Source organism: Terrapene carolina, unplaced genomic scaffold, assembly GCF_002925995.2.
Source record: "Terrapene carolina triunguis isolate 2854851 unplaced genomic scaffold, T_m_triunguis-2.0 Scaffold68, whole genome shotgun sequence".
Classification (NCBI taxonomy): Eukaryota; Metazoa; Chordata; order Testudines; family Emydidae; genus Terrapene; species Terrapene triunguis.
Genome location: NW_020664419.1, coordinates 9,591,673 through 9,617,705, shown reverse-complemented (window position 1 = coordinate 9,617,705; position 26,033 = coordinate 9,591,673). Strand labels below are relative to the sequence as shown.

The window sequence follows — 26,033 nt, the reverse complement described above, 5'->3', positions numbered from 1 at the left end:
AAGCATATCCCAATTACATTACATTCACTTATATTTTTATAAAACCACATAGACTGCACAACGTCACACCTATATCAGACTGCACAATCCATTTGATAGTAAGGCTGGTCTTACCATCTTTACATTCCCACTGTCTTTTAACCTCCATCTTGAACTATAATTCCTGAGATGTGCTGGCATACGGCTATCAACAGACTTGTTAAATTTTGAGGATTGTCCATCTACATGACAGAGATGGCTGCTACCCAGGGCAAACCATTTTTTCAAGTCTGAACTCAAAGGCAGAGGTAGCCTGGCCACAAACCTGGTAAGGGTTTCTGGTCACCTGTTGAGGCTGACGAGGGGCACACCCAACAGAATAGACTGGAAGATTATAAAAAAGGAGCATCTTTGGTGACAATTTTCTCCAGCTCAAGAGGAGGGAGAAGCAACCCAACATATAGGGGGCTGATGAGGCTAGGGAACCTGACTACCTCCCTGAATACTGGAGGAACCACAAGGACTCTCTAGGGAAAGGTGAGCTAGAGAGTGACACTGCTAAATTATCTGTACTAACATACTTTATCTGTTAAGTAAAAGAGCAATGGTATTAGATCCTGTACAAAGTGTCTGTTACCTGCTTTATACTTGCCACAGGCCTCCTTGCACAGTCAAACAATAACCCAGAAGGCTCACACCTTTGGGTGGAGTTCTGGAAGTGGGTATGCTTAACCTATGGAGCAGTCTGAATGGTCAGCACTGAGCCCAGGGCCTAAACAGCTGATTCCAGCTCTCAGGAGGGGGTGCTAGACAGAAGGTTTGCACCCCAAGAGCATACTTAAGGACCCCAAGGATGGGGTATTGGCTCAGCTCTATTCAGGCTCTGGAGGCTTAAAATACCCAGGGACCCAGTGGCTGAGTCCCCTCACAACTGTTTACTGAGTGACTGAGGGGGGGGATATATGACAGAGGGCTCTTCAGCCTAACAGATAAAAGTATAACAAGATCCATTGGCTGGAAGTTGAAGCTAGACAAATTCAGACTAGAACTAAGGTGCAAAATTTTAACAGGGATAATAATTAACCACCTTAACAATTTACCAAGGGTTGTGTGAATTCCCCATGACTGGAAATTTTAAAATTAACATAAGATGTTTTTCTAAAAGATATGCCACAGTTCAGAAAGGAATTAATTTGTGGAAGTCTCAGATGATCACAATGATCCCTATAATAATCTATGAATTCACCCAATACAAGCAAAAAATCAAATGCAGCACTAACCTTTCTTTCAGGCTTCTGGATTTCAGGTAAAACTGCACAGAAAGGCTTAATAACTTCTAAAAATTTAACTGTTTAAAGAAAAAAATAAATAAAATAAGTTTTTCAAGCAGAACAATAGTGAACTGTTACTTATTACAGCACTCACTTTCTTACCAAGTATTCAGCCCTTTAAATATGCACATTAACTACTTGTCTGACGTTCAAAAAAATGAGTTTCATGCATAAATTCATACTCTTACCACTACCTGCAAATTCATGACTTGCGTTGATCTGAAGACAAAACATGGCAAAAGTTTGAGATGGAATTTAATGGTTATTACTAAGAAGGTCAGTCTTTGTCACCAAGCCTAATTTGAAGGAATTTTTATACACTCATGAAAGGAAGTATTACATATAATAATGACAGCGAGCTGGAACTTAAACATTAATTGAAGATGAATATCTGCTGTCTTTCCAAGTTAGGTAAATACAGAGACAAGATGTTGATTTATAACAACACTAAAATATGCATAGAGAAAAAAATCATCCTAAATCATATAATAGAATGGAATTTCCCAAAGTAGTTACTTAAAAGAAACACCTGTGATTTTAAGTCCTCTAAAACACTAGATGTAATCAAAGCAGTGTGGGATTTTAGTTCCTTTAACATTTGATGTGGTTCTGCCTAATATTTCTATCTGAGAAAGAGTGAACAAGTTAGATAGTATGATCCCTTTAACTGGAACAAATTCCAGAGCAAAGAATGATTTTTTTTGTTTGGCCTCCAAAATATGTGCATTATAACAAGACACACTAGGTATGAATATCAGCAAAGATCCAGTCACCAATCCACCCCCACACAAATATGCAGGCAGAACTGAGATGATCCCTTTTCTTATTTTCTAATCTATTGGGCTATATTTTTACAGTTTAATACTTGGTACTATGAAATAATAAGACAGATCATTAAAAAACATGTTTGGTTTATAAAGCTGAAATGACTCCATTGTTGGTAAACCAAGGCCAGAAAATCCTACAAAAATCCAACAGATTAGCTGGATTATCTTGGCCTGACAGCAAACAGAAATTTGGAAATTAAACAGTCAGAATGAGATTTCAATTTTCGAACCATATTCTTCTCTCAATTTGTTGCTTCAGCCTGTTCAGTGCATAAAAACACACAATATACACAGAGCGAGGCCACAGCTCCCATACAGGGGATCTCAGCCAGTCTTATTGTACAGGCATGGTGTCACTATGGCAGGCATGGCCTCACCTGGCCATGAGTGGCACTTCAGCAGGCAAGAGCAAAGCCTAACTCAGGCTACTGTGGTCAAAACCTCCTGACCTGCACAGAACAAGCAAGCTGGACAAACCCACAGAAAGATCCACAGACCCGATGGTTCGTTTTCCCTTGCCTGGGGCAGGAATGTTCCATAAAGCATATTCCCCAGTGCTTTAGCCAGGCAGAGTCACGCCCTCATGGGCATGGTCATCCACAACTTCTCCCAGCATATTCTACAGTCACCCATGGGCCAATCCTCCCACACCTCCCTTACAAGTCACAGTCTCAGTCTCACCCTCACCTGCCACAACTCCCCTGTACTATCTCCCTACAGCCAAGGCTTGTTCCTCCCCCTGGATTGCCCCATGCGCCTCAGCCTAGTGTCTCTGTCATCCAGATCGCCCATCGCCCCAGCCTAGAGTCTGTCAGTCTGCCCCCTTCCGGTCGTCCCATGCCCTCAGCCTGGTGTCCCTCGCTCAGGTCGCCTCAGATGCTTAGCCCGGGGAGCTGTCGGTCGGTCCGTCCGTCTCTCCGACAGGTCGCCCCCAGACGCCCAGCCCGGGGAGCTGTCCATCCCTCCAACAGGTCGCCCCCAGACGCCCAGCCCGGGGAGCTGTCCGTCCGTCCCTCCCTCAGGTCGCCCCCAGACACCCAGCCCGGGGAGCTATCTGTCCGTCCGTCCCTCAGGTCGCCCCAACACCCAGCCCGGTGTCCGTGCCCCTTCCCCCAGCCTCCTCTGACACCGCCTCTCGGTTCCCGCTTCTCCGCCCGATACTCACTGCCCATGGCGGCGGGGGCCGGCCGGCCTGGCCAAGGGGAGTCCGGGCTTCCCCTCCCCCTGCAGCCGCCTCCTCGCCCCGAGGCGCCGGCCGCTGACAGTCACGTGACTGCCGGCCCTGTTCCGCGACGCAGGTACAATCAGGACCCCTTCCCTCTACCGGTCCGGTAACGGATCAGGCAGGGCCGTGGCCACCCACTTGCTGAGCAGTGTACGTGTGGGAATCTGGGAGTGGTGCGGAACCCGGGACAACAGGCACCCTTCCCCTTTCCGGAAGGGACCCTTCACCCCGCGAAAATGACCCCATTCCTTGACCCGTTAAGCGGACCAGGGCAGAGGGCTCAGGCGCGGGAAAGTCGCCTAAACACATTAAAGGACCCAAATCGTCATCCCCGGCGGCTGAGCCGCAGCGGGGCAGGGGGCAAGGGCTGGGCCCCCCCCCCCCCCGTTCAGGTGGGGAGCGTCCACACCCGGGGGTGTGAGGTTCCCATGATGGGGGCGCGCACAGAAATTTAACTTTGACCCCAGAACGAGCCCCCCCCTCCCCGGCCGGAGCTCGCTTTTCCCTCCCCCTTCCCCCCCCCCGTCCTGGTTCCAGCCGGAGCTCGCTCTCGCTCCTGGGCCCCCGCCAACTCTTGGGGGGGACTGTGCCCCTGTTTGCCCCCTTCCCCCTGGTGCACTCCCCTAGGGCCCGATCAGGGGGAGGCTGGAGAGGCACCACCCGGTTCCCCCCATGACACTGATATTTACAGTCTTTAGGCTTCACCTGAAGCCGCCCTAGAGGAGCTTGGACCTCACCGGGATGCTGTGAGAATAAATACAGTAAAGAGACCGCCGGCTCTGTCTGCACTACAGGCGGGGGTGATGTCCCTGCTCAGGTACGGATCCCCCCACTGGCTCTTATTGAGGTAGTAGGAATAACTACTCCTGTTCTTTTAGCATAACCACAGTTTTAAGGGCGGGAACTACCTACGCAGCCCAGATCAGCCATACCTCCACTGCAGTTAAACTATCAGACGGGTAGCTCTGTTAGTCTGAAGCTGTAAAAAGCAACAGAGGGTCCTGAGGCACGTTTAAGACTAACAAGTAGTGGGTAAGAACCTCACTTCTTCAGATGCAACTTGCATCTGAAGAAGTGAGGTTCTTACCCACGAAAGCTTATGCTCCCACTACTTCTGTTAGTCTTAAAGGTGCCACAGGACCCTCTGTTGCTTTTTGCAGTTAAACTGCTATTTATATTCGCAGCAGCTCATGAGATGTAGCGCTAGGCATACCCGAGCCGGGAGTCATAGCCCTAGGTAGAGACAGGCCCCGTTCTAGAGTTAAGGTGCAGATGATGGCTTTTCTGTACTATAATGAAACCTGGTTGTAAAGGTAGATTCTCTTCCTCAAACCTTGCTGCCATAATAAGCACGACCAGACTTGCTTTCTTGCAATAGGGACCAAGAATTTTTCAGCACTACCCTCGGGCTGGTGGAGTTTCTAGACCTACCTCAACTTCCTGCTGTTTAGATTCCTGCTACAAAATTAAGGAAATATAATACAAATTCCCCCCCCCTCCCCCCCGTCATTTCCTGCTTGGAAACACAAACCCAGCTATTACTCCTCCTACTTTAATGGATAGAAGAGCAAAAGTGCCAAACTACCATTGAATTTTAACAGGATGGGGGAGCTTAACCCTAGGCTTCTTTAAAAAAAGAAAACCTAGCCTACATGCCATTGGACAATAGCAGGGTTTGCAAACTCTTTTTGCTGTGGCCACATAACACTCATTTCTCCAATGTCATTCTGACAGCAGCTCCTAACAGCCATAGCCACACTTAATGTGGGATGATGGGGGCAGGTAGAGGAGGGCTTGAAAATCCCACAAAACTCAGGCACAGTAAAAAGGAAGAAAAGGGTTAAACATTTTAACTATGAAAAGCATAAATAATTAGGGCAGAACTATAATGTGACAAAGAACAAATGGGCTCAAGTTTAATTCAAAGACAGGATTCCAGCAAATGCAAATGGGCACAATAGGACAAAATATACATATACTTGAAAACCAATTTGGGAGGGGGGGGGAAAGGGGTTGTATTCCATTCTCTCCTCTCATTTTGATGTCTGTTTTGTCACTGAGCTTTTCAAGGAAGAGAGAGTTGTCTTTATGTGTTTGTAGAGTGCTAACATGTAACAGTGCCTACACAGGTTTAAACACAACTATCAACCTACATCACATGTCTAAAGCTTCAGTACTACTGCTACCATATGAAATCAAACAGGGATAGAAAATAAGAGCATATCCTCTTAATTCCACTGAAATGGACAGAACTAAGATTTCTGGGAGGAAAGTGTAGGAAGATGGTCAATAAACAGAGACGGTTCCCCCAAGGAGAAGTGTAGGGACTTAGGCATAGCTCTGGGTTTAGACTTCATGCATGCAACTGTCTGCAAGTTTGTTATTGACAAGACATCACGGTCAACTTGGTAGAGGAAGGAGATTATGTAGAGCCCGCTGGGGGGGGGGGGGAGGACAGGTGAGTAAGTGCTATACTGATGCAGTATTAAATAGAGGAGAGCAAAGAAAGCAGGGGAGTAAGGGGTAATGTACCACAGGGCTGAACTCTGAAGTGCCCCACTTCAAATAGGGTTTGCTGAGTGAAGGTAGTAGGTTAGTACACACACTGCATTTGGTCCCAGCTGTGGACAATGAGTAGATGCCAGCAGACTACATAGCACTGGAGACCCACTGGTCCAGCTATGACTTCCAAGAAAAAACAGGAGCTCATTTACTAAGATAAAGTTCTCCAGAGCCTAGGCATAACAGATAGAATGTAAAGAACACTAGATGTGGCTGCTTACACTGACTGTATTATAACTAGTGAGAGTTTGAGATCTGCTGTTGCATTACTGTATGCAATACCTAAAGAAGACTGGAAAGGCCAATGCTATTGTTGCTATTAACCTCAGGAAAATGCAACACAATGTTCCACAAGTACTCCCCCCAGGAAGACAAAGTATCACATAAGCTCCTGCTGCACTCTGTCAGCCGAAGTAACACGTTAAGCAACTGTTGACAAAGGTACAGTCTGGACACAAATTCCAGCATACTATTCCCTGCCTTGCTACAGACTCCCTCTGTGGAGTTAAGCAGGGTCACTTAACTTCTATGAAATGGAAGAAAAACCTGCCTCATACAGGAGTGTTCTGAAAATTAGTTTGTGATGCTTGTTTAAGATAAAAGCAATTTAATTATGTTAGTGCCCACCAGCGTAAGGGCTCCACAATCTAGTCCACTGAACAGAAAAAAAAAAAAAAAAGTTTTCAGTGAAAACAAAAAGTTTAAAATCTAAATCCCTGCCTGGAGCTGTTAACCTCTCCCCACCATGTGTATCTTAGCCCTGCAGAGTACCTTCCAAGGGCTTGGGTGGCAAGTGTACAATCGAGGACCATCCCACTATCCACATGAAAAGGGTGAGATCCATGTGCAGTTTTGGGGATTATGATCTGGTCCAACATCTCTTATGTTTGTGTGCACTTTATACTTAGTACATAAGATGTCACTGATTGAAGATTTCTCTCCATGTTCTAGGAGCTCACTTTTAAGAGAATTTCTACTGAAAAATACATTTTACGTAAATTAGTGACAGCTGGAAAAAAAATGTTAAAATGAACTTCTTATGCAACTCTCATAACTTGTGTCACGGTACTGAAGAGCTCAACAAAATATTGCTATAGCATTATTTATGTGACACTTTTCTAAGTGCCAGCCAAAAAAGCCAAAGGAGGTCATTTAACCTTTACATTAAAAAAAGAACTGCTGTATTCAATGTTCCAAATGCTAGATATCAAATAATCCTATTTAAACTTATATTACACAGCATGTATTTCTGCCATTCAAATCTTTCTCAAAAAGCCAAGACAAGAGTTAAACTAATGAACTGCAGCAACATTTCTTGTCCACTAAGACCAGACAGCTGCATGTTAGAGATGTGTTATCTCAGATTGCAATAGTTACAGAATTCAGCACAGAAAAGGGCTTGGAAATGGAAATATAGGGTGAAAAATTAGTATTGTATTACAGTAATACATGCACTAAATGATGTCTGATGTTTCATATTCAAGAGTGTTGGGATATGAGCAACAGAAATGAACAAGGTAAACAGCCATTTTGATACATCACATCTCAGAAAGCAATGGCTAATTCTTTAAAAATGGGTGAGTGAATTTTTTGTTGAAGAAAGGTGCTGGTTTCAGAGTCCTGGAGGCTAGAGCTTTCAGTTTATCCTCAGAATAAACACAACACAGGCAGCCAGTACCGCCATCTTCCTGTACACTGCCCAGCCATTGTGCCTCAACCCTGACAGAGGCATTGCTCAGGGGTGAGAAGATAGTTGTGTCCATGGCTCATTCAATTCTCTGCTGAAATTGTCAATCAGGGAACCCAAGTGTGATGGTATTTCCCCCCACCCCTGCCCACTCAGAGAGGAAGGGACTGAGACCCATCAAACCTGGTTCTCAAAGGCCAATGCAAAACACTTTATTGTTATAGAAATGCCATAGTTGAAGGCATTACTCAATTCTTAAACATCCACTGAGGTTTAAAAAAAATCTAAATTTAAAGTCAAGGGAAAACTGTTCCCACAAATGAACAATACCAAAGAACTATGGATTTGAACTGCTATGTGGGATAATGCTTTATAAATGAAACATTTGATTTCCCAGTTAACTGACTCATCTCACTGCAGATCTGTTTTTATATAATGAAAAAAAATACAAAAAGGACAGTGAGAATTATCCTCTGCATAATACACACAGGCGGAGATCATTATGGGTTTTGTTGCATCCGTACATTTAAAGAACTGTCTGCTCTTTCCAGAACAGTTCCTCATTTGTTCTTCCTTTTTAGGATGAAAAGGCCAAGGGGTTTTCCTTGTAAGGAGTTTACAAATATTATAAGAAACTGGTTTCCAAGTAGAAAAGTCTTAGACAAAAGTTTTGGCAAGGAGGTCTTCCTGTTGCTGCTGGTGTAGTGTTCCAATGCCCACTGCTGGGGCTGGTAAGGGAGGTCTACTCACAAGATGGAGCTGCAATTAAAGTTCAAGAAGGGGGGGAGATAAGTGATTTAGACTGATGTCTGATTAAGATTGATTTTACTCATTTAACTAACATGATTCTATGCCATTATCACCATGGCACTTGAGTGCCTCAAAATAAATGAAACACAAACATTGGATCCTCGAGTCCCACATATACATGATTCAGAAAGCTCAAAAAGTATCTGCTTCACCCTAACTCAACAATGGGATGACTGCCTGAGTAAACTATGCCCCCAAGCCCAAAATATTAAAGGTGACAGTCCACCCAAAGGAGATTTCACAGTGGAGGACCCTGAAAAGTTCAGTTCCAAGAATGAGAGCAAAAGTGCCTTAACAGATCTTAACCGCCCCGCTCACTCCATCCTCTCCTTCCATCACTTGCTCTCCCCCCGACCCTCACTCACTTTCACCAGGCTGGGCAAGGGTGTGGGCTCTGGCCTGGGGCCGTGAGGTTCGGAGTGTGGGAGAGGGCTCCGGTCTGGGGCAGGGGGTTGGGGGATGCAGAAGGGAGTGCAGGGAGCAGGCTCTGGGAGGAAGTTTGGGTGCGGGAGAGGGTTCAGGGCTGGGGCAGGGAGCGAGGTGTGGGATGGGGAGGGGAGCGGGCTCCAGCCAGGTGGCACTTACCTCGGGCGGCTCCCAGTCAGTGGCGCAGTGGGGCTAAGACAGGCTCCCTGCCTGCCCTGGCCCCGCTCCTGGAAGCTGCCAGCATGTCCCTGCAGCCCGTGGGGGGAGTAATTACTTTCACCCCTGGCCCCGCTGGACCTTTAGCTGCCTAAAATCTCTCAGTTTGGCTTCAGTAGCCTCCTGGAGATAGAGCCTGATTCCAGGAGACTCCTGGCGAAACCAGGAGGGTTGGCAACCCCATGGAGGGGTGGGCACAACCTCATCTGGCCATTCTATATGGGTTTAGGCATGCTTTTTATTGGATCAGGCCCCGAAGGCAAGACAGATGGGGGAACACCTTGTTTGTGCATCCCGCTTGGGCACTAAGCTGCTGGGCAATGTCAGGAGTTAAGCACCTGTGCACAGGTCCAGCAGCTAAAATTCAGAGGCCTTAGGGACGGAAACTTAGGGGGTCTACATGGCTAGGTAGCAGCTGCGCAGCAGTTTTTTGAATGCCAGTAGTACCTAAATGTTGGACTTAGGCACCTAAAGTGAAGACCTATGCCCCTACTACTTGGGGCCTGTTTATCTTGTCTATTTATATCGTAAACTCTTTGGGGCAGGGTTTCTCACGGTTTGTAGAGCACCTCACACAACAGGGCCCCAATTCTGGCTGTGACCACTAGATACTACTCTTACATATATAATAGCTTAAGTTGGACTATTACACTTATATGAGGGTTTTTACGTTTAGGAACATGAAACTAAATCACTACTAATTCCTGGTAGCAAAATATATATAATATCGAAAGACTCAAACATCAATTTAAAAGATTACTGTAAACCTTACCTTACATGCCAACTGCTTCTCAAACCTTGGTGACACAAAGGCCCAGGGACCCATGTTCTGTGGCTCCTCCTGACTCCAAATAAAATCTGTAGGAAAGATAAGAGGCCATGTGTTTGTATATTCCATATACACCAATTGATCTTCCCACTGAATCCAGAAACAGGTATTAATGAGTCTCTAAGCTAGTTCTCTTAGCTGTATATTCCCAATCCATCTATGACAGCAAAAGCACCACCTTTCAGTCTGAGGATTACTAGACTGGACTGACTGTTACCACACAATGCTGTCGCCAGGGGTGAAAATAAATGTGGATGAAAATTCATATTTTAAGAACAAATTATTCTTCCCATTTCTTTTTGTTCCTCTACCTTCCATTAGAGAGAACACGTCCTCAGTTCCATGTGCTTTGTAGGATCTCCCTCAAGGCCAAGGGATCCAACAGTGATGATCAATAGGAAAAATACCAATTAACTGATCTGCAATATTTGTTTAAATGCATGTATTGTAAAATTAAGCCATTGTATCAATAAGCTGTTTAGGGCAAGGATTGTCTCTTAGTCTGTTTGTACAGGGCCTAGCACAATGGGAACCCAACCTCAATTGGGCTCCCACGTTCTATTGTATTACTAACAAGATGTAAATTTACCACGGCCATCTGCTGGATAGATTCAGAACTGCTTATCTGCATCATAGGTTCCATACTAGTATATTCCCCTATGGTGCAAGTGATAAGGACTTGTGTTTCTAAAGCAGCATATCTGAAGTTGTTTTGGGGGGGCAGGACGGACAACAAAACCAAACCAAGTCTAGACCTTTTAATCCTAAAAGGAAAGAACAATGTGGAGCAGCAACAAGTGGAGTTCCTAGATGGCCATGGATTTGTTTCAATACTTTAAAAGAGGTTAAATGCAAAGTATAACAATCTGCCTGACCTTTGGCATGTTTATACTTGTTCATCTCTTGCTGTAAAGCTTCCAGGGGGAAAGGACACAGTTCTTCTAGTCTGACAATAGCAGTGTTGTGCTTCTTCTCTCCTAGTGCCTCTCTCTGTTTCACCAAAGCATAGTAATGCTTGCCAGAACACAGCACCACTCGGCTGATGCTAAAAGGCAGAAAAATTGAGGTGTTTTCAAGGACAGCATTTTAAAAGAGACTCTACACAGCCACTTGTTATACATTAAATCCTAAACCTTTAGCCTTTTCTAAAAGCCCAACAACACAGGATAAGGCCAAAGTGCTGACTCTCAGATCAAAAGAAAGAAAAGAGGGCAGAAGAGGAAGGATTGTCCAGTTATTAAGTTCCTAGTCTTGGATCAACTCCCTGCTCCGCCCCAGACTTGGGCAAGTCACTTAGTCTCTATGTGCCTCTGTTTCCCCATCTGTTAAATGTGGATAGTAGTACTTCCCTAACTTACAGGGTGTTGAGGATAAATACATTAAAAATTTGAGTCATTCAGATTCTACAGGGATAGTAGCCAAATAAGTACCATAGATAGAAGCTTATCCAAAGAGGGCTCTTTTTCCCTTCTGTAGGTAGGAATATAGAGACACCAAACATACTTTTGAAATATAGTTCTCTGCTCCAGCCATGGTTCTCATCTCTACAGACTCCTCACTTCAGCATGTGAAGTGTTCAAAGACCAATATAACAAAAAAAAAATTTCTCATAAAAATAGCAGCAGAGTGGAGGATTCATTTGTTTATGAATGAGCAGCACCGGTCAGTGTCAAGCACACTATAGGCAGAAGCAAGATAAACCACCAAACTCATGCTCTCTGAATGCACCTGAATTCAGGCCTCAATGATTATATCCTACCCATTCCTGCTGTTTCATTCCTGGGGCTTCTTTACCAACTGTCAGTTGTACTGAAGTTTCTGGTCGTGTAAGATATGCCCACCAACTATGCAGAGATCACAATTCCTAAAGATTAGATCAGTCTCCTTTATGTGCAGCGCAAAACCGTCAGGCCTAATTCGGCTCTCATTTATAGGGGTGTAAATCCGGGCTAACTAATGAAATCAGTGGAGTACGTTTTACAGAGGTGACAAGAGAATGAAAGGACCTATAATTCTACCTTAGCTCTGATCCTGTTTATTTTTTCTTCATAAAAATTATCAGAAATGAATTTTCAAAGAAAAAAACAAAAACAAAAAAAACCTTGTTTTACAGCCAATTATGCCTACATGCTGTTTGGAACTGAGAGTATTAGAAACAAGAATCAAGTTACCTGTTAGGATCCACTGACAAATCACCAATTACAGGTTTGAATGTTGTCCCTGGGGCCATTTCTTGAAAATTTGACACCGCCCCCTAAAAAGAGGGGAAAACGTAGGATATTTAACTTGTGGTTTTCAAATCTAAAAATCAATGTGCTGTATAAGGATTAAAATATGATCCCGAAGAAAACCCCCCCAAGTCTTGTTCTCCTTGTTATTGATCAGAAAAGTTTGTCTGTCAGTTGTTTATGGGGATTCTGAGTTTCTTGGCATAATATTCATTATTAACAATGGCTACAATCAAACTGATTAACAGCTGATGCCAAGGGATTAAAAGAGACATTGTCAAATAAATTTTAGCCCACAGATTTAGACTAAAATTTTACTGAAACTATTATGAAGAGTTATCCAGTATTTCCCTCCCCCTTTTTCTTTTTTAATTTCCAGGATTTTCTCCCACCCTCTTGAAAGGGCAAAGGGTGGAAGAATTAAAAAAAAAAAAAAAAAAAACACACTAAACCCCCCCTACCCCCCATTCTTTGCCAATACTATGAATGCCAAAACATAACAGGACATTTTGCTAATGCATGAGAACTGGGAAGTGAAACTCACCAATGTAGTCTCAATATCTGAGATGAGTGAAATGGAAAAAGCAAACATAAGTGGAGAATGTCAAATTAGATACCATTTTAACTAAAATCCTTTTGAAAACCACTAGTGTCAACGTGGTAAAAAAAACCTGTGTGGACACACTTATATCAGTGTAAAACTATTATATTGGCTTAGCTTGCACTGGCAAAGTTTACAGGTGCAAACTAAACCAATATAAGCCATGTTTAAATAGATTTAAGAAGGCCAATGCACAAAGTTTGAACCAGTTTAAACTGCTGTAACAGTGTGTTTTAGTAGGTCTTAGAGGGTAAAACTAAACTAAAAGTAACCCTAGCAGAGAGTGTTTCTACTTACTGGAAATCTGAGTAGCATTTTGGGAGATGCAACAATTAAAGGTTTCCGGAAGTTTCGGATCATCTGCCTACGGAGCAAATGGAAATACTGTGCTGGGGTGGTTGGATGCACAACTGACATGTTCACGTTGTCACCATCAACTCCCTCTTCTGCACTGTCACACATCTATGAAAGAACAAAATAATCCCTCACCAAGAAGCAAGCTGTCAACCAAACATGCTTGATACAGTACAAATGACTGAGGTACAATCACTGGTGTTTGTACAGGGAACAGATATACACTCCAATATGTGCTGAAAGTCTCAACTTACAGGAAAAGGCGATAAACAAATGAAGTCGCTCTAATTCTTTTACAGAACATTGCTAACATCTCAACTAAACTACAAAAGCTTTAACTGTGGTGTAACCAGGACCCTGGATTCTATTGCTTTTAAAAAAGTGTAAACGGGCTCTTAAACAACTTCTGTATTTGATCCCAGATCCCCACACACACTGCAATCACCTAGTGAGTTTGTAAAGCACTTAAGGAGTTACACAAAGATGTGTTATAGCCTTTAAAAATAAAATATTTATAATGCAACTTTTTTTTTTAAGATAGCAGCAACGGCAAAATGATAATATGCAATTCTGAAGTGCTTTCCAATAGAGGATCCCAACATCCCTTTGCAAATATTAGTGAATTCAGCCTTAAAACGCATCTACATGGCAGGTAAATATTGTTCCCATTGAAGGTCAGTTTCCTGATTGGTTAAATGGCTCATCTAAGATCACACATGAAAAGTTTGTTTCAGAGCCTAGAATAGAACTGCAGTCTCCAGACTTGCACCTTAAGCACATGATCACCCTTTCTCCCAATCCATGCCATTTCTTTTTCATAGCAACCACCTTGGTTATATGATCTTGCAGAGACCTAACATCAACGCCAAGCCTTTAATTCAAGGTGGATGAAAATCCATGATCTTAAAAAAAAAAAAGAATACATTTTTTCTTTTTAAAAATAAACCGATTTAAAATTAAAATTAAAATTGAACTGATGACAACCTACATTAAAGGCTTAAAAACTTACTATAATCTATTAAAATAATTTAAAATGGAATCAAAAAATATTCAAGCAGTGCACGTTTACTGCCAAAGTTTTAAAGACTCTGCCTATTGCACCTGAAGTGCTAGACTAGCTTTTGACAACATTAGCCTTTTCTTCTGGTGCAAAGATAATGTGTTCTTTATTTCATTTGACTAGTTCAGTTCAATTCAATGACTAGTTCATCCAAAGTTGAAAAATCAATTGGGAGTTGAAAAGAACAGGAAACTGTTTTCATCTACCAATTTATAAATAAAAACTAGGTTCAAGAGGGTAAGAGCTATAGTTCTAAAATCTGGAAGGACATGACCACCAGAAACAATCAGTTCAGTACAAATAATTCCTTTTAAAAAATAAAACCCAATTCAAAAAGTGTTCTGAATTCACGTTTCAATAAAAACTCATTTTTCATAAAATGTACTGATACATAAGGATAGTTTTCTTTAATGAAAAATAATTTTACATGCTGTTTTTATACATTTAACTCAATTCCAATTTTCATCCAAATGCAGCTTGACACAAGTCACAAGTAAAAAAATTAGGGACAAGATGGGTGAGGTAATTTCTTTTATTAGATCAATTTCTGTTGGTGAGAGACACAAGGTTAGAAAAAGAGCTCAGTGTAAGCTTGAAAATTTGTCTGTTTCACCAACAAAAGCTGGTCCAATAAAAGATACTACCACACACATCTCTAATATACAACACTGCAAAAAAGTAAAATACAATCATCTAATAAATAAGAAAAGCATTTTCTGTTACAATAAAATATTTTCTAATATAATAAAAATGTAAAAAATTAAGAATCTGAATAAATGTAGGTTAATCTATACAATTAGTTAAATAAATGTGTATAAATATAGTGCATCAAAAAAGAAGGATCAAATTTTGCGCAAAGGCTGTATTTAGTTGCAAATCAACCTGTTTTAATGGTTACCAATCAATGAGAATCAACCTCTCTTTGGAAAATAAAAAGGGCAAATGTAAAACAAAATTAAAATCAATGATTTATATCAAGGCTTCCTGCTTGCTGATTTAAATCAATCTACACTGCTTAATTTGACTGGCAAGTGCTACAGGCATGTAGAACTTTTAATAGAACAACCTTCCTGAAGCATCGGACATTGACATGCATTGATAGAGGGTATGACACAGGCAGGTGTGTCCAGCTACCTGTAAGAAACGTTCCATTCGGCAGGAAGAGTGTTCAGGACCTGCACCATCATAGCCGTGGGGAAGAAGAATGACTATTCCGCTCTGCAGGAGCCACTTAGCTTCACCTAAAAAAAGCAGGATCCGGGGGGAGGAGAGAAAAGAGTTACACAGAGTATAAGTCAACATTATACCGAAAGTCACTTGGTAAGTCTATGCAAATCCTCTCTCAAAGGTTTACACACACAAACTATCTAGCAAGAGGTTGTCTTTAATTAAACAAAACTATGCAACTTCCTGTGGGAGTTTAGTGGTCAGTTTGAAATTCTGAGACAGTACAACTTTGATTATCTGAAAGTTCCTCTGAGGACACTGAAGCCTTTGTGTAAATCAGAGATGCTGGCTTCTGAGGAGGATTCTAAGTCTGCAGTACTGATGCTAATTCCCTCTGTTTCAATTATAAATCCTAAATTTTGTTTTAAAAAATTGCACCAAAAAGTTACAGTAGAATCCTCTGAATTGGACAGTGTCATCCTGATTAGGCAGGTGTTCAATTAAAAGCCTCTTAAAAAAAATCCAAAAACATTTAAAGTTCAACAAAACATACTGAATAAAAGTGATTCACTGCATGCTGTCTTTTTAAATATTTATTTGGAGACAGACTTCTATATCAAAATACCAGCGCTGAGAATTTTATACCTATTTAACCTCTGGTAAGTCATTTCTTAATCAGTTGCCACTGTTGAAATGTGTCCATCTGAAGCAGAGTGTATGCTAATACTGTCCTGCTTAAGGATCATTTCCTATTCTCAAAAAGAACAGGAGTACTTGTGGCACCTAAGAGACTAACATTTATTTGGGCATAAGCTTTCGTGGGCTAAAACCCGCTTCAGATGCATGCAGTGGAAAATACAGTAGGAAGATATATATACACAGAGAACATGAAAAAATGAGTGTTGCCATACCAACTATAATGAGACTAATCAATTAAGCTCAATTAAGGTGGGCTATTATCAGCAGGAGAAAAAAAACTTTTGTAATTGATTAGTCTCGTTATAGTTAGTATGGCAACACTCATTTTTTCATGTTCTCTGTGTATATATATCTTCCTACTGTATTTTCCACTGCATGCATCCGCTGGAAGTGTGTTTTAGCCCACGAAAGCTTATGCCCAAATAAATGTGTTAGTCTCCGGTGCCACAAGTACTCCTTGTTCTTTTTGCTGATACAGACACACCCGGCTACCACTCTGATTCCTGTTCTCAGTTTGCCAGTTTCCTGGGAACTATGTCAATAAAAGTGCCATCTCAGATTAAGTCTAGTGTGATGCTGGAACAACAATTTACAACTCAGACAATTCCTTCTTTCAAACAGAAACTGAAGTCTGTGATAGATATAGATAAACTGGACACACCCATTTTTATTTATATTAATTAATTAATTAATTATACACACACCATGAACTATCTATACATATCTGTCTGGTTGTAAATTCCATTTGTAATGGTAATAGTCATTGCGTAGCCATTTGTAGCAGAAATTTGACACAGTGGAGGGTTTAGGTTTGGAAAGCTGTGCCAGAGCATTCACAGGCCATCAACAATGAAGGACTCTCCCCTACTTCAACAATGGGGTTTCTGCCAGCAGAGCCTTTAACCTTGAATGGGCTCTTTCTTCACAGAAACCTGTCAGGTCAGAGAAGGGAGGGTGGGGTGGATACCCCCCAGTACACAGCTGAGGGAATTGCAGTGTCTCTGCTTGACCACCTGACCCAGAGGTGGCCGGGATGGTTAAAAAGGCAGCTTGCTTTCTAAGCCAACAAAGCCCTTCCCTCACCAGAAACAAAAGACCCAGAAGGAGTGGAGGCAGGATGGACTTTGCCTCCCCTAAGGACTTGTATCCGACCCAGAGACTCACAACAGGAGGCAAAAATCAGACTAAGGAGGATTGTGCTCAGGAGTTGGTGGTTTTCCCCATAGATCTATAGTTCTTGTGCTTTTCAAAAGTGCGTGCTTGCAAGGAACCCTTTGCTAAGCCTGTATTTCCTTGCTTTACTGCCACTTTGTCCCTGAAAGTGGTAACTAGCAACCAGAGCTCCCACAGCCAGGTGATCTTTGAGGGGCACTCGGTCCAAGCAGCTTGGGGGCTCGGGAAGGCCAAAGCACTAGTTCCAAAGTCTAGGTAGCAGGACTGTGGGGTCCTGCAACTCAAGAAGGATGTCAGACATGGGGTCTGTATAACCATTTTATCCCTTCAGTGCCAACTGTCAGAGGCCCCACCATAGCAAGCCTGATACACTCTTTGCCCCCAACACACTTGTCATAATATGTATCTAAAAGGTGTCATGTATGATATATGTAAACTGGTGCCATGGTGGTCCTGAAAATCATTGTGTAAAGCATGTAAGGGTTGTGTACAAAGAGATGCGTGCTGGAAATATGTTTTTAAAATGTGTTTGGGAGGCAGTGCATAACCCAGCCTGCCCTAGACAAAGGAATGTGTACCTACCTGTCTGACTGTCCTGTGCCTGTAGCCAAGCCGATGAAACTACATTTATATATAAGGGCTAACAAAGTCATCAAGCTAACAAGCAGCATAGCCAACAGTTTGGTGATCATGCCAGGGAACAGAATCTGCACCCCAGGAAGCCTTCTGGGCTCTTGAGCCCAGACAATGGATTTTGGGTAATATAAGGAGGGGGGGGGGACAAAAAAAACCAAAAACAAAACGAAACAAAACAAAACACACACTTTAGTGATCCATCACCTAGGGGACATGGGAAACAGCACCTTCTGAGCCTGTGAAAGTTGGATCCCCAGACCAGGAAGGTTAGAGATGTCAGTAATTTTATGAAAAAGTGAGAAAACTGCTTAGGCAAAGATTGTAACTTACTAAAATTAAATTTTATCCCCTAGAAAGTATGTTTTGTTTTGCTTGTAACCATCCCTGTCTTTTTCTCTTGCTTAGTATCACTTAAACCTCTGTTCTTTGTTAATAAACTTATTTTTAATTTTACCATAAACCATCTCAGTGCTGTTATAATGAAATAAAGTGTGAGTCTTCAGCTAAACAAATAGGCTGGTAGGTACTCTGTCTCTGAGACAGAAATTAAGTTTGCTGTGAGTGTCCAGTGAGAGGGACTGGAACCTGCAGGAAGATGTCTCTGGGGAACTTGGGAATTGAAGTTCACTATATTAACTTCAAGGCAAGGTTTAGTCTGGCAGAGTCTCAAGGAGTTTGCTGGCAAGGCAGATAGGCTGGAGTGTCAGGGAGCAGACACACAGCTTAGCAGCAGCAGCGGAGCTCTCACTTGCTGAGGCAATAGGGTAACACAGTGGCTTACAGTTCTGGGTGTCCAGAGCAGAATGTCTCAGGGCACCCCCAGGCACAGACTAAGTGACCCAGAGCTAGGAACAGTGCTTAGCAGCACATGGGACTCAGTGATTGGATCCCATCATCACAGACTGCTGTTCATTCAGGAAGCAGGACTAGACCATGCTGTGAAAAAGTCCAAGTCATAAAAAGAAATAACCCAACAACCTGGTAGCATTGGAAGGATGATGCAATGGTTAGGGATCTAGCATGAGTCTCTGGGGACCTGGGTTCAAGTCCATGCTCCTCCATAGACTTCCCAGTTGACCTTGGGGAAGTCATTTAGTCTCTGCCTCAGTTGCCCATCTGTAAAATGGGGAGAATAGTACCGCCCTACTTCACAGGGGTGTTGTGAGGGTAAAATACATTAAAGACTGTGAGGTGCTCAGATATAACAGTAAATGGGGCCATATAAGTACCATAGCCAGATTATACAAATAGATGTCTTATACATGATACAAAGATACACAATTGCTTGCCGTGAGCATGGGGTCCTTTAGTTAAAAAGGAATTTCTGTAACACATGTAAGAAATATCTTTGTTCCACTCACCTCCAGAGATGAAAGTGTCAAATATTATCTGGGCTCCATTAAAGAAATCACCAAACTGGGCCTCCCAAATTGGCAGTAACTTGGGGCTTTCAATACTCATTCCATACTCAAAACCAAGCACAGCTTCTTCAGACAGGGGGCTATTGCTCACCTAACAAAGAAAGAGAGTTTGGAAAAGGTAGGTGGGTGAAACAAGATGTTTGAATTTGATTCTGTTTTTCAGAATCAAAGCATGCCTAATGATAGGAATGTTTGGGAGGCACATTCCTAGGTAAGAGGCATTCACAAATCACTTTGGGGGGGGGGGGGGGGGAGGGGGAGAAATTGCGGGGGGGGCTGTAAGGCTACTTCATAGTCTCATTCACCTCCACAGCTGATCTCCTCCCAGAAAAAACAGAACCCCTTTCTCAACTATCCAAAATAAAATAACCAACTAAGAGCTTGAGTTGAACGAGTTGCTGAATTGACACAATTATCGACTTGCTCCCTGTAAGTCAGGCCACAATTCTTTTTATCTGCAGAGTCAATTCTATGGCAACAAGTTGTTTAAAAATAAAAATAAAAAAACCCAAAAAATCCCACCAACAATTCACCCATCCCAGTTATTAGAGATGTGAACTGGAATTCTGCAAACCTGGGCTCTTCAAGTGATTGTCCACATGGATTCAACTCCTGATGTGCACATGCCCCGTATGCATAAAATTGGATTCTTTTGGCCAGTGGTGTCTGTTGGAGCAGCATCTGCATTCTACATGTCCTCCTTACTCCCACCACCACCCAAGGACATAAAAGGCAGAATGGGCCCCAACCATTCCTCAGGTCCTTCTTACTGCCTATGGCAGTGAGACTGAACCCTCACAGCATCTGCCTTCTTCACTGCACATTGTGCTAGTATAGTTAGTGTCCTACTACTTAGTTGTTTGTTAGTGCCGGTTGTCAAAAAACAAATGACATTATATTGTATATGTGTGTCCATAATTTTTCTTGAGTAAGTTTCAGTTAGGCTAGACTACACCCATCCTCCCATTCAGGGGTGCTAGTAACATGGCAAAAGCTAAATCTCTGGGATTCAAGACATGTCTCTCATGCAAAACTTCAATGCCCATGATGACACACACTTCTGGTGCCTGCTTTGCCTAGGAGAGGGATACAGCCCCGAGCGCGGCTCCATATGTTGCCCCGTCTCTAAGAGAACTCAGAAAGCTAGAGAAGCCCACCTGAAGCTGCTACTTGAGAGCAGAGTACAAGCCTCCTCGCAGAGAGAGAGAGAGAGAGAGGAAGGTCAGAGCTCAACCATAGTCATCTGGTCATTCCCTCTCCATTAGCATCCAGTATCCTCAGATGCCATAGCCTCCATAATTCCCTTGTTAGATCCTCAAGACCGATTCAGTGGTCTTGCAGGTCAAGAGCCAACTTTCCACTTATCTATTCATGCAGCCCAGAGGAAATACCTCCGATTTCTAGCAGGATCATTTTATTACTAGTACAGGATAGTGACCTCTGGTCTCTCCACAGCATCAAAGGTATTTACGAAGGGCTTGGCAGTTGTGGCAGCTCACCTAAGGAAGCAGGGAAGCCAGGTCCACACACACACCTCAAAGACTGGCTGGTTTGAGGAAGATAAACCCCACAGATGACCACTTCGATCCAAGTAACTTTAAAGCTCTTTATTTCATGGGGCCTGACAGTCAACAGAAAGAAGTCCACACTAATTCAGACTCAAAGCACACAGTGCATAGGAGCAGTGCTGGATTCCAGGTCAGCGAGAGTTTACCGTCCACAGAAAGATTCTTGACAATAGTAAACCTCACCAAAACACATCCGTAAGAGCTTGCCTCAGACTTCTGTGACACATGGTCTCATGCCTATGTGACACAGTTTGCCAGAATTCCCCTATCCTCCATGCAAGGGTGGCTGAAATTAGTGTCTCTACCCAGTAGATATCACATGGAAATGATGGTTGCAGTCTCAAGTCTTTTTGTTAATCTGATGAAAAAAGCATTTTAGGTATGCAAAGATTCTCCGCACCTCTGCCTACCAAGACTCTGGTGACAGATCTCCCATTGAGGGATGGGGAATTCCTCTAGATCATCTCTGAACTCAGGGCCCATGGTCCCTTCAGGAAGCTCATCTCCACATAAGCATCCTAGAGCTCAGAGCCATCTGCCTGCCATGCAAAGTGTCCCTGCCTCTTCTCCATAGATCCATAATCTAAGTGTTGACAGATGACACCACAATCACGCATTATGCCAATAGATAGGAGAGCATGATGGCCTGACAAAGCAGAGACTACTTGGCTCTGGACTTGGTGCATTCCAAATCAAATCTCACCAGTGCCTCTGCACCTTTTCAGCCTTCAAAACACATTAGGAGAACAACCCAGCAGACCGTTCTGAGACAGACTCAGTCCTGCAGAATGCCTTTTGCAAGTGGGAATTCCCAGAAATAGACCTATTTGCCACAGACCAGAACAACAGGTGTCAAACATTCTGTTCCAGAGGGGGTTTTAGTCCAGGCTTCGACAGATACCTCTCATATCCCTAGTACTCTGGGACTGATGTATGCCTTTGTGCCAATTCCCACAATACCAAGGGTTCTGAGGAAACCAGGACAAGACACAGGGCTAATTATTTTAGCGATTGAGCTCTATAAGTCTGTTTAGTTTATCAAAAAGAAGATTGAGAGGTGAATTGATTACAGTATGTAAGTACCTTCATATGGAGAAAATACTAATGGCCTCTTTAATCTAGCGGAGAAAGACAAAACAAGAACCAACAGATGGAAGCTGAAGCCAGACAAATTCAAATTAGGTACAATTTTTTTTTCTTTTTAAACAGTGAGTGATAAACCATTGGAACAAACTATCAAGGTAAGTGGTGGATCCTCCCTCTCTTGATGTCTTCCTATAAGACTGGATGCCTTTCTGGAGGATGTGCTTTACTCAAACACTAGTTATTGGGCTTAGTACAGGGGTAACGGAGTGAAATGTTAATGGCCTGTGCTATATAGGTGATACTAGATAATCTAAAAGTCCCTTCTGATCTCAAACTCTGAATCATGATAGCTCCAGCATGTGCTGGACAGTTCCGTTATTTGGATCTGACAATCTCTCAGTTCAGCCCCCGCTCACCTTACCTGCTCAACCTAGCAGTCATTCAGAACAACAGTTAGATCCTGCACCTGGACTCAGCACTGTTACACCTGACAGCCTCGATGCTGGCTACATGACATCCATTGAAAGAAGCTGCTTAGATAAAGTTCAGAAAATTCTGCTCTAAAGCGGGAAAGCCTCAAGCCGACTTAAAAAGTAAAGTGGAAGAGATTGTCTATCTAGGCATCTCAGCACTAGCTGTCTTACTGGACTACGCTCATTTCAGCAATACTGGGCTATTTACTAGCCCTGAAACAATCTAGACTGTATCAGCACCACCTAGCAGCTACATTTGCACACTGCCCTCTTATTCAGGGCCATACTGTTCTTCAGGTTTTTTCCTCAGTTTGGGAGCTCTCTCCCTCTTGGGACCTCAATACAGTATTAGCAGAGTTGATGGATTCCCCATCTGAGTCCTTAGCTACCTGTTCCATTTACCACAATCTATGAAGACTGCCTTTAATAGCCATTACATTAGCTCAAAGGATAGGAGAGATTCAGGCCTTCAGGATGGGCCCCCTTACCCAGTATTTCCTAAGGATAAAGCTACCAGTTGATGTATTAAGACAAAACTGTCTAGGAACACACCTAGACTGTTTGTAGCCTTTGCATAAAGCATTAATGGACAGGCAATATCCCCTTAGATTATCCCTACCTGCATGAGGACAGGTTATGAATTAACCAGGCTAGATCCATTTAGCATATTGGAACTTATTCCACTACAGCTTAGGCAGCCTCCGCTGCCTGTTTGAAGAGTGTCCCTATTCTGGAAATCTGCAAGGCAGTTATGTGGCGCCCAGTTGACACATGCACTGGACACTACTCTTTGGTAGAGGCTTTCAGATTAGATCTCTCTTTTGGTAGGGCTGTCCTACTATCCTTGCTTAACTGGGACTCCTACTACCCCACTCTGACCAAACATATAACTGTTAGTCACCAAGAGTAGAGTCCATGTGGACAATCACTTGAAGAATGAACAATTGCAAGTTAATGCAAGATAAGTTTCTTGGAGATGTGTTGTCCACATGGATTCTACATACCACCCTCCTTCCTAGCTACTACAGAGTCGTACTTCTCTGACATTCTGCTCCAGCAAAGGAACTGAGGGATGGGTGGGGCCACGCCTTTTATTGTGACTAAGGCTAAGATTGTGTCATGGTTATTTTTAGTAAAAGTCATGGACAGGTCATGAGCAATAAACAAAAATTCACAGAAGCCGTGACCTGTCTGTGACTTCTGCTTGTTGTGGCTCCATGGTTTCCCGCGCCACGGTGGTGGCTGGGAGCTGTGGGGTTCCCCCTCTGCCCGTGGCAGCTGGAAGCTGCAGGGTGACCATATTTCCCAAAAAGAAAACGGGAAACCCCTAGCCGCTCACCCGAGGCATCCCCCACCCGCCACGCAAAGTCGCCCGTTGCCACTGTTGCCCAAACCCTGCTAGCTCCCCGCTGGCTGCCAGTTCCTGAGTCCTGCAGTCCCAGGGGCTGAAGCAGAGAATGTCACAGAGGTCTCTGGAAGTCATGGATTCCGTGACTTCCATGACCTCCATGACATAAACACAGCCTTAATTATGATCTTGTTTTGCAGGGTGGGGGTGCACGAAAACATCTCGGGCACAAGCAACACTCCAACAGACACTACTGGCCAAAATAATCTGATCTCATAGGCATGGGAGTGCAGGCGCACTGAAAGTGGAATCCACAGGGACAACACATCGTGAAGAACCACAATTACTATAAAAGGTAAGTAATTGTTTTCTATTCCCAACTCTCACTTTGGCTTATTGTGTGACCTTGAGCAATCCAATTCATTTAGGAGGCTCAGGCTCCCCATTTATAGAATGGCAAGTTATCCACCTTTGAGAAGTAAGTTTTGCTTCCCAAAACGTGTTACCTGCAAATTATTATAACAATGTGAAGTCATGGAGAAGTGACCTGCTCTATAAAGCATACACCATACCTCTAGGAAGCCTTTCTGATCCGGAGACATATGATTCAGCGGGATATAGGTTTCATCTGTCTCTTGGCAAACCAACATTGCGTGTCGTTGGCTGAATGTTCCTCTGCCAACATCCTGACCACTTAGTCGGATATTAAACCCTTTATCAAGTAAGAAACAAAGTAACCTTAAATAATCAAAGTCATAAAGGTAGAGACTACTAGTGACAACTTCTCCTTATTCAACAATATCACTTCCCTCTTCAAAATCCTCTCTGGTTTCTCCTTACCAAGCATATCAAATTCCAGCTTCTTTTTCTAATCACCAGGGCTCTGTGCAACTCCACTCTTGCTTACACATCCCTGCACTCATTTTTCCCTTCTCCCCCACCACTCCCAAGGCTTTTTCCAAAGCTTGTTTCTTAACGGCTCCCTAGGTATCCTTTCTACCATTCTTATCTTTATACCTTCTTCCACTCCACTCCTTACTCTTACACCAAACATCTCTAGTTCTCTTGGGCCAAACCTTACTCCCCTCCTTCAATCAATCAATCAAACACACACACACACACACACACACACACACTATTAAAACTCAGCATGCGCTCTGCACCACTCCCATGTAAATACCTAGATCAATGTGTTTGAACTGTTTTTAGTTTGTGTCTGCATTAGAGTCTTAATTTGTTTTGAGCAAATACTGAGATTACTTCTGTGATGGTAAAGCATCAAATTTACTATCAATGATTAAAATTACTATTAGTTTACTTATGTGGTGGAAGAAAAATTAGTACTGGATATCTGCCTTCTACTTTAGAACTGGATGCTCTTGAGCGGAGACCTCCACCAGTGACAAACTGCTTAGCTATTTTGTAATGTTAATAAGTGTACATGAAGCCCGAAGCAAACCACAAAATGCATGTGCCCTGTATGCAATGTAATGCAAACCTGAATCCAGGCCTAGGAGGTGAAAAATTCAGTCTTACACTTCAAGTTAAACATATACTTATGAGTAGTCCCATTTATTTCAATGAGACTACTCACATGCTTAGCTTTAAACACAAGAATATATGTTTCAGTGAATCGGGGCTTTATCCTCTGGACCCCCTAGTATCTAACCTACAAGTATAAATGGCACAAGATGGTCACAGTTGCCTTTTTATTAGAATAAAGATGCTACTTTATTGGGCTTTTATATAGTCACAACACTTGGAATTGATCATGAGATACATTAAAAAAGTCTTATGGCATATTAGATAGTATAACATATTGCTTCAGTGACAATCTGCTGTCTAGTTGCCTCTTACCTTGGCTGAGTAGTGAACCCAAAGCTAATGTTTCAGCTGTAGCCCAGTCCAACTTTGTTCCTTCCTCCACTTTCTGTATTCTTGCCTGAATATTTTTAGAAAAGTAGATCAGTGATTTAGCTTTGTCATTCTGCACCTCATCAGATGTTACAGATCAACCGAGATAGCTAGAAAAATACACAGAGCAACATCTCGGACGTTTTAGTAGTCACTATAACAGAGGGGCTTGCCCCTTTAAGACCTGGAAGCCTGGAGCTTGTCAGCGCTGTACAATTAGCCCTGTCTGCCACATCTGGGATGAGTGGTGGGGTTTAATTAGAACCAGCTGGGTATGGACCAGGTGACTCCCCTTTAGCATCAGAGTGAGAGGCTCCTGGAGGGAAGGCCCTGAGAGCAGGAGAACTACTCCAGCTCGGAAGGGCTGGGAATAGCCTGCTAAGGCAAGAAGGACCCTGAAACACCAATGGAGT

General features: G+C 43.0%; 2 protein-coding genes across 3 annotated transcripts in view; both read right to left on the bottom strand.

Moving 5' to 3' along the window:
- The window catches only part of SEC61A2 (SEC61 translocon alpha 2 subunit), a 24,142-nt gene extending 20,491 nt beyond the window's left edge, over positions 1-3,651 (bottom strand). For both annotated transcript variants that reach the window (XM_024210866.2, XM_024210867.2), the window contains exons 1-2: positions 3,303-3,651; positions 1,260-1,327 (exon numbers count right to left, since the gene is read on the bottom strand). In XM_024210866.2, coding sequence (XP_024066634.1) covers positions 1,260-1,327; positions 3,303-3,309 — 75 coding nt within the window. In that variant the 5' untranslated portion in view covers positions 3,310-3,651. The remainder of the gene's footprint in view (positions 1-1,259; positions 1,328-3,302) is intronic.
- Positions 3,652-5,253: 1,602 nt separating this feature from the next.
- The window catches only part of DHTKD1 (dehydrogenase E1 and transketolase domain containing 1), a 42,257-nt gene continuing 21,477 nt past the window's right edge, over positions 5,254-26,033 (bottom strand). Inside the window, exons 9-17 of the mRNA XM_024210877.3 lie at positions 25,564-25,648; positions 24,279-24,418; positions 19,172-19,322; positions 15,270-15,376; positions 13,019-13,183; positions 12,064-12,146; positions 10,768-10,937; positions 9,836-9,921; positions 5,254-8,370 (exon numbers count right to left, since the gene is read on the bottom strand). Of these exons, the coding sequence (XP_024066645.2) occupies positions 8,269-8,370; positions 9,836-9,921; positions 10,768-10,937; positions 12,064-12,146; positions 13,019-13,183; positions 15,270-15,376; positions 19,172-19,322; positions 24,279-24,418; positions 25,564-25,648 (1,089 nt within the window). The 3' untranslated portion in view covers positions 5,254-8,268. The remainder of the gene's footprint in view (positions 8,371-9,835; positions 9,922-10,767; positions 10,938-12,063; positions 12,147-13,018; positions 13,184-15,269; positions 15,377-19,171; positions 19,323-24,278; positions 24,419-25,563; positions 25,649-26,033) is intronic.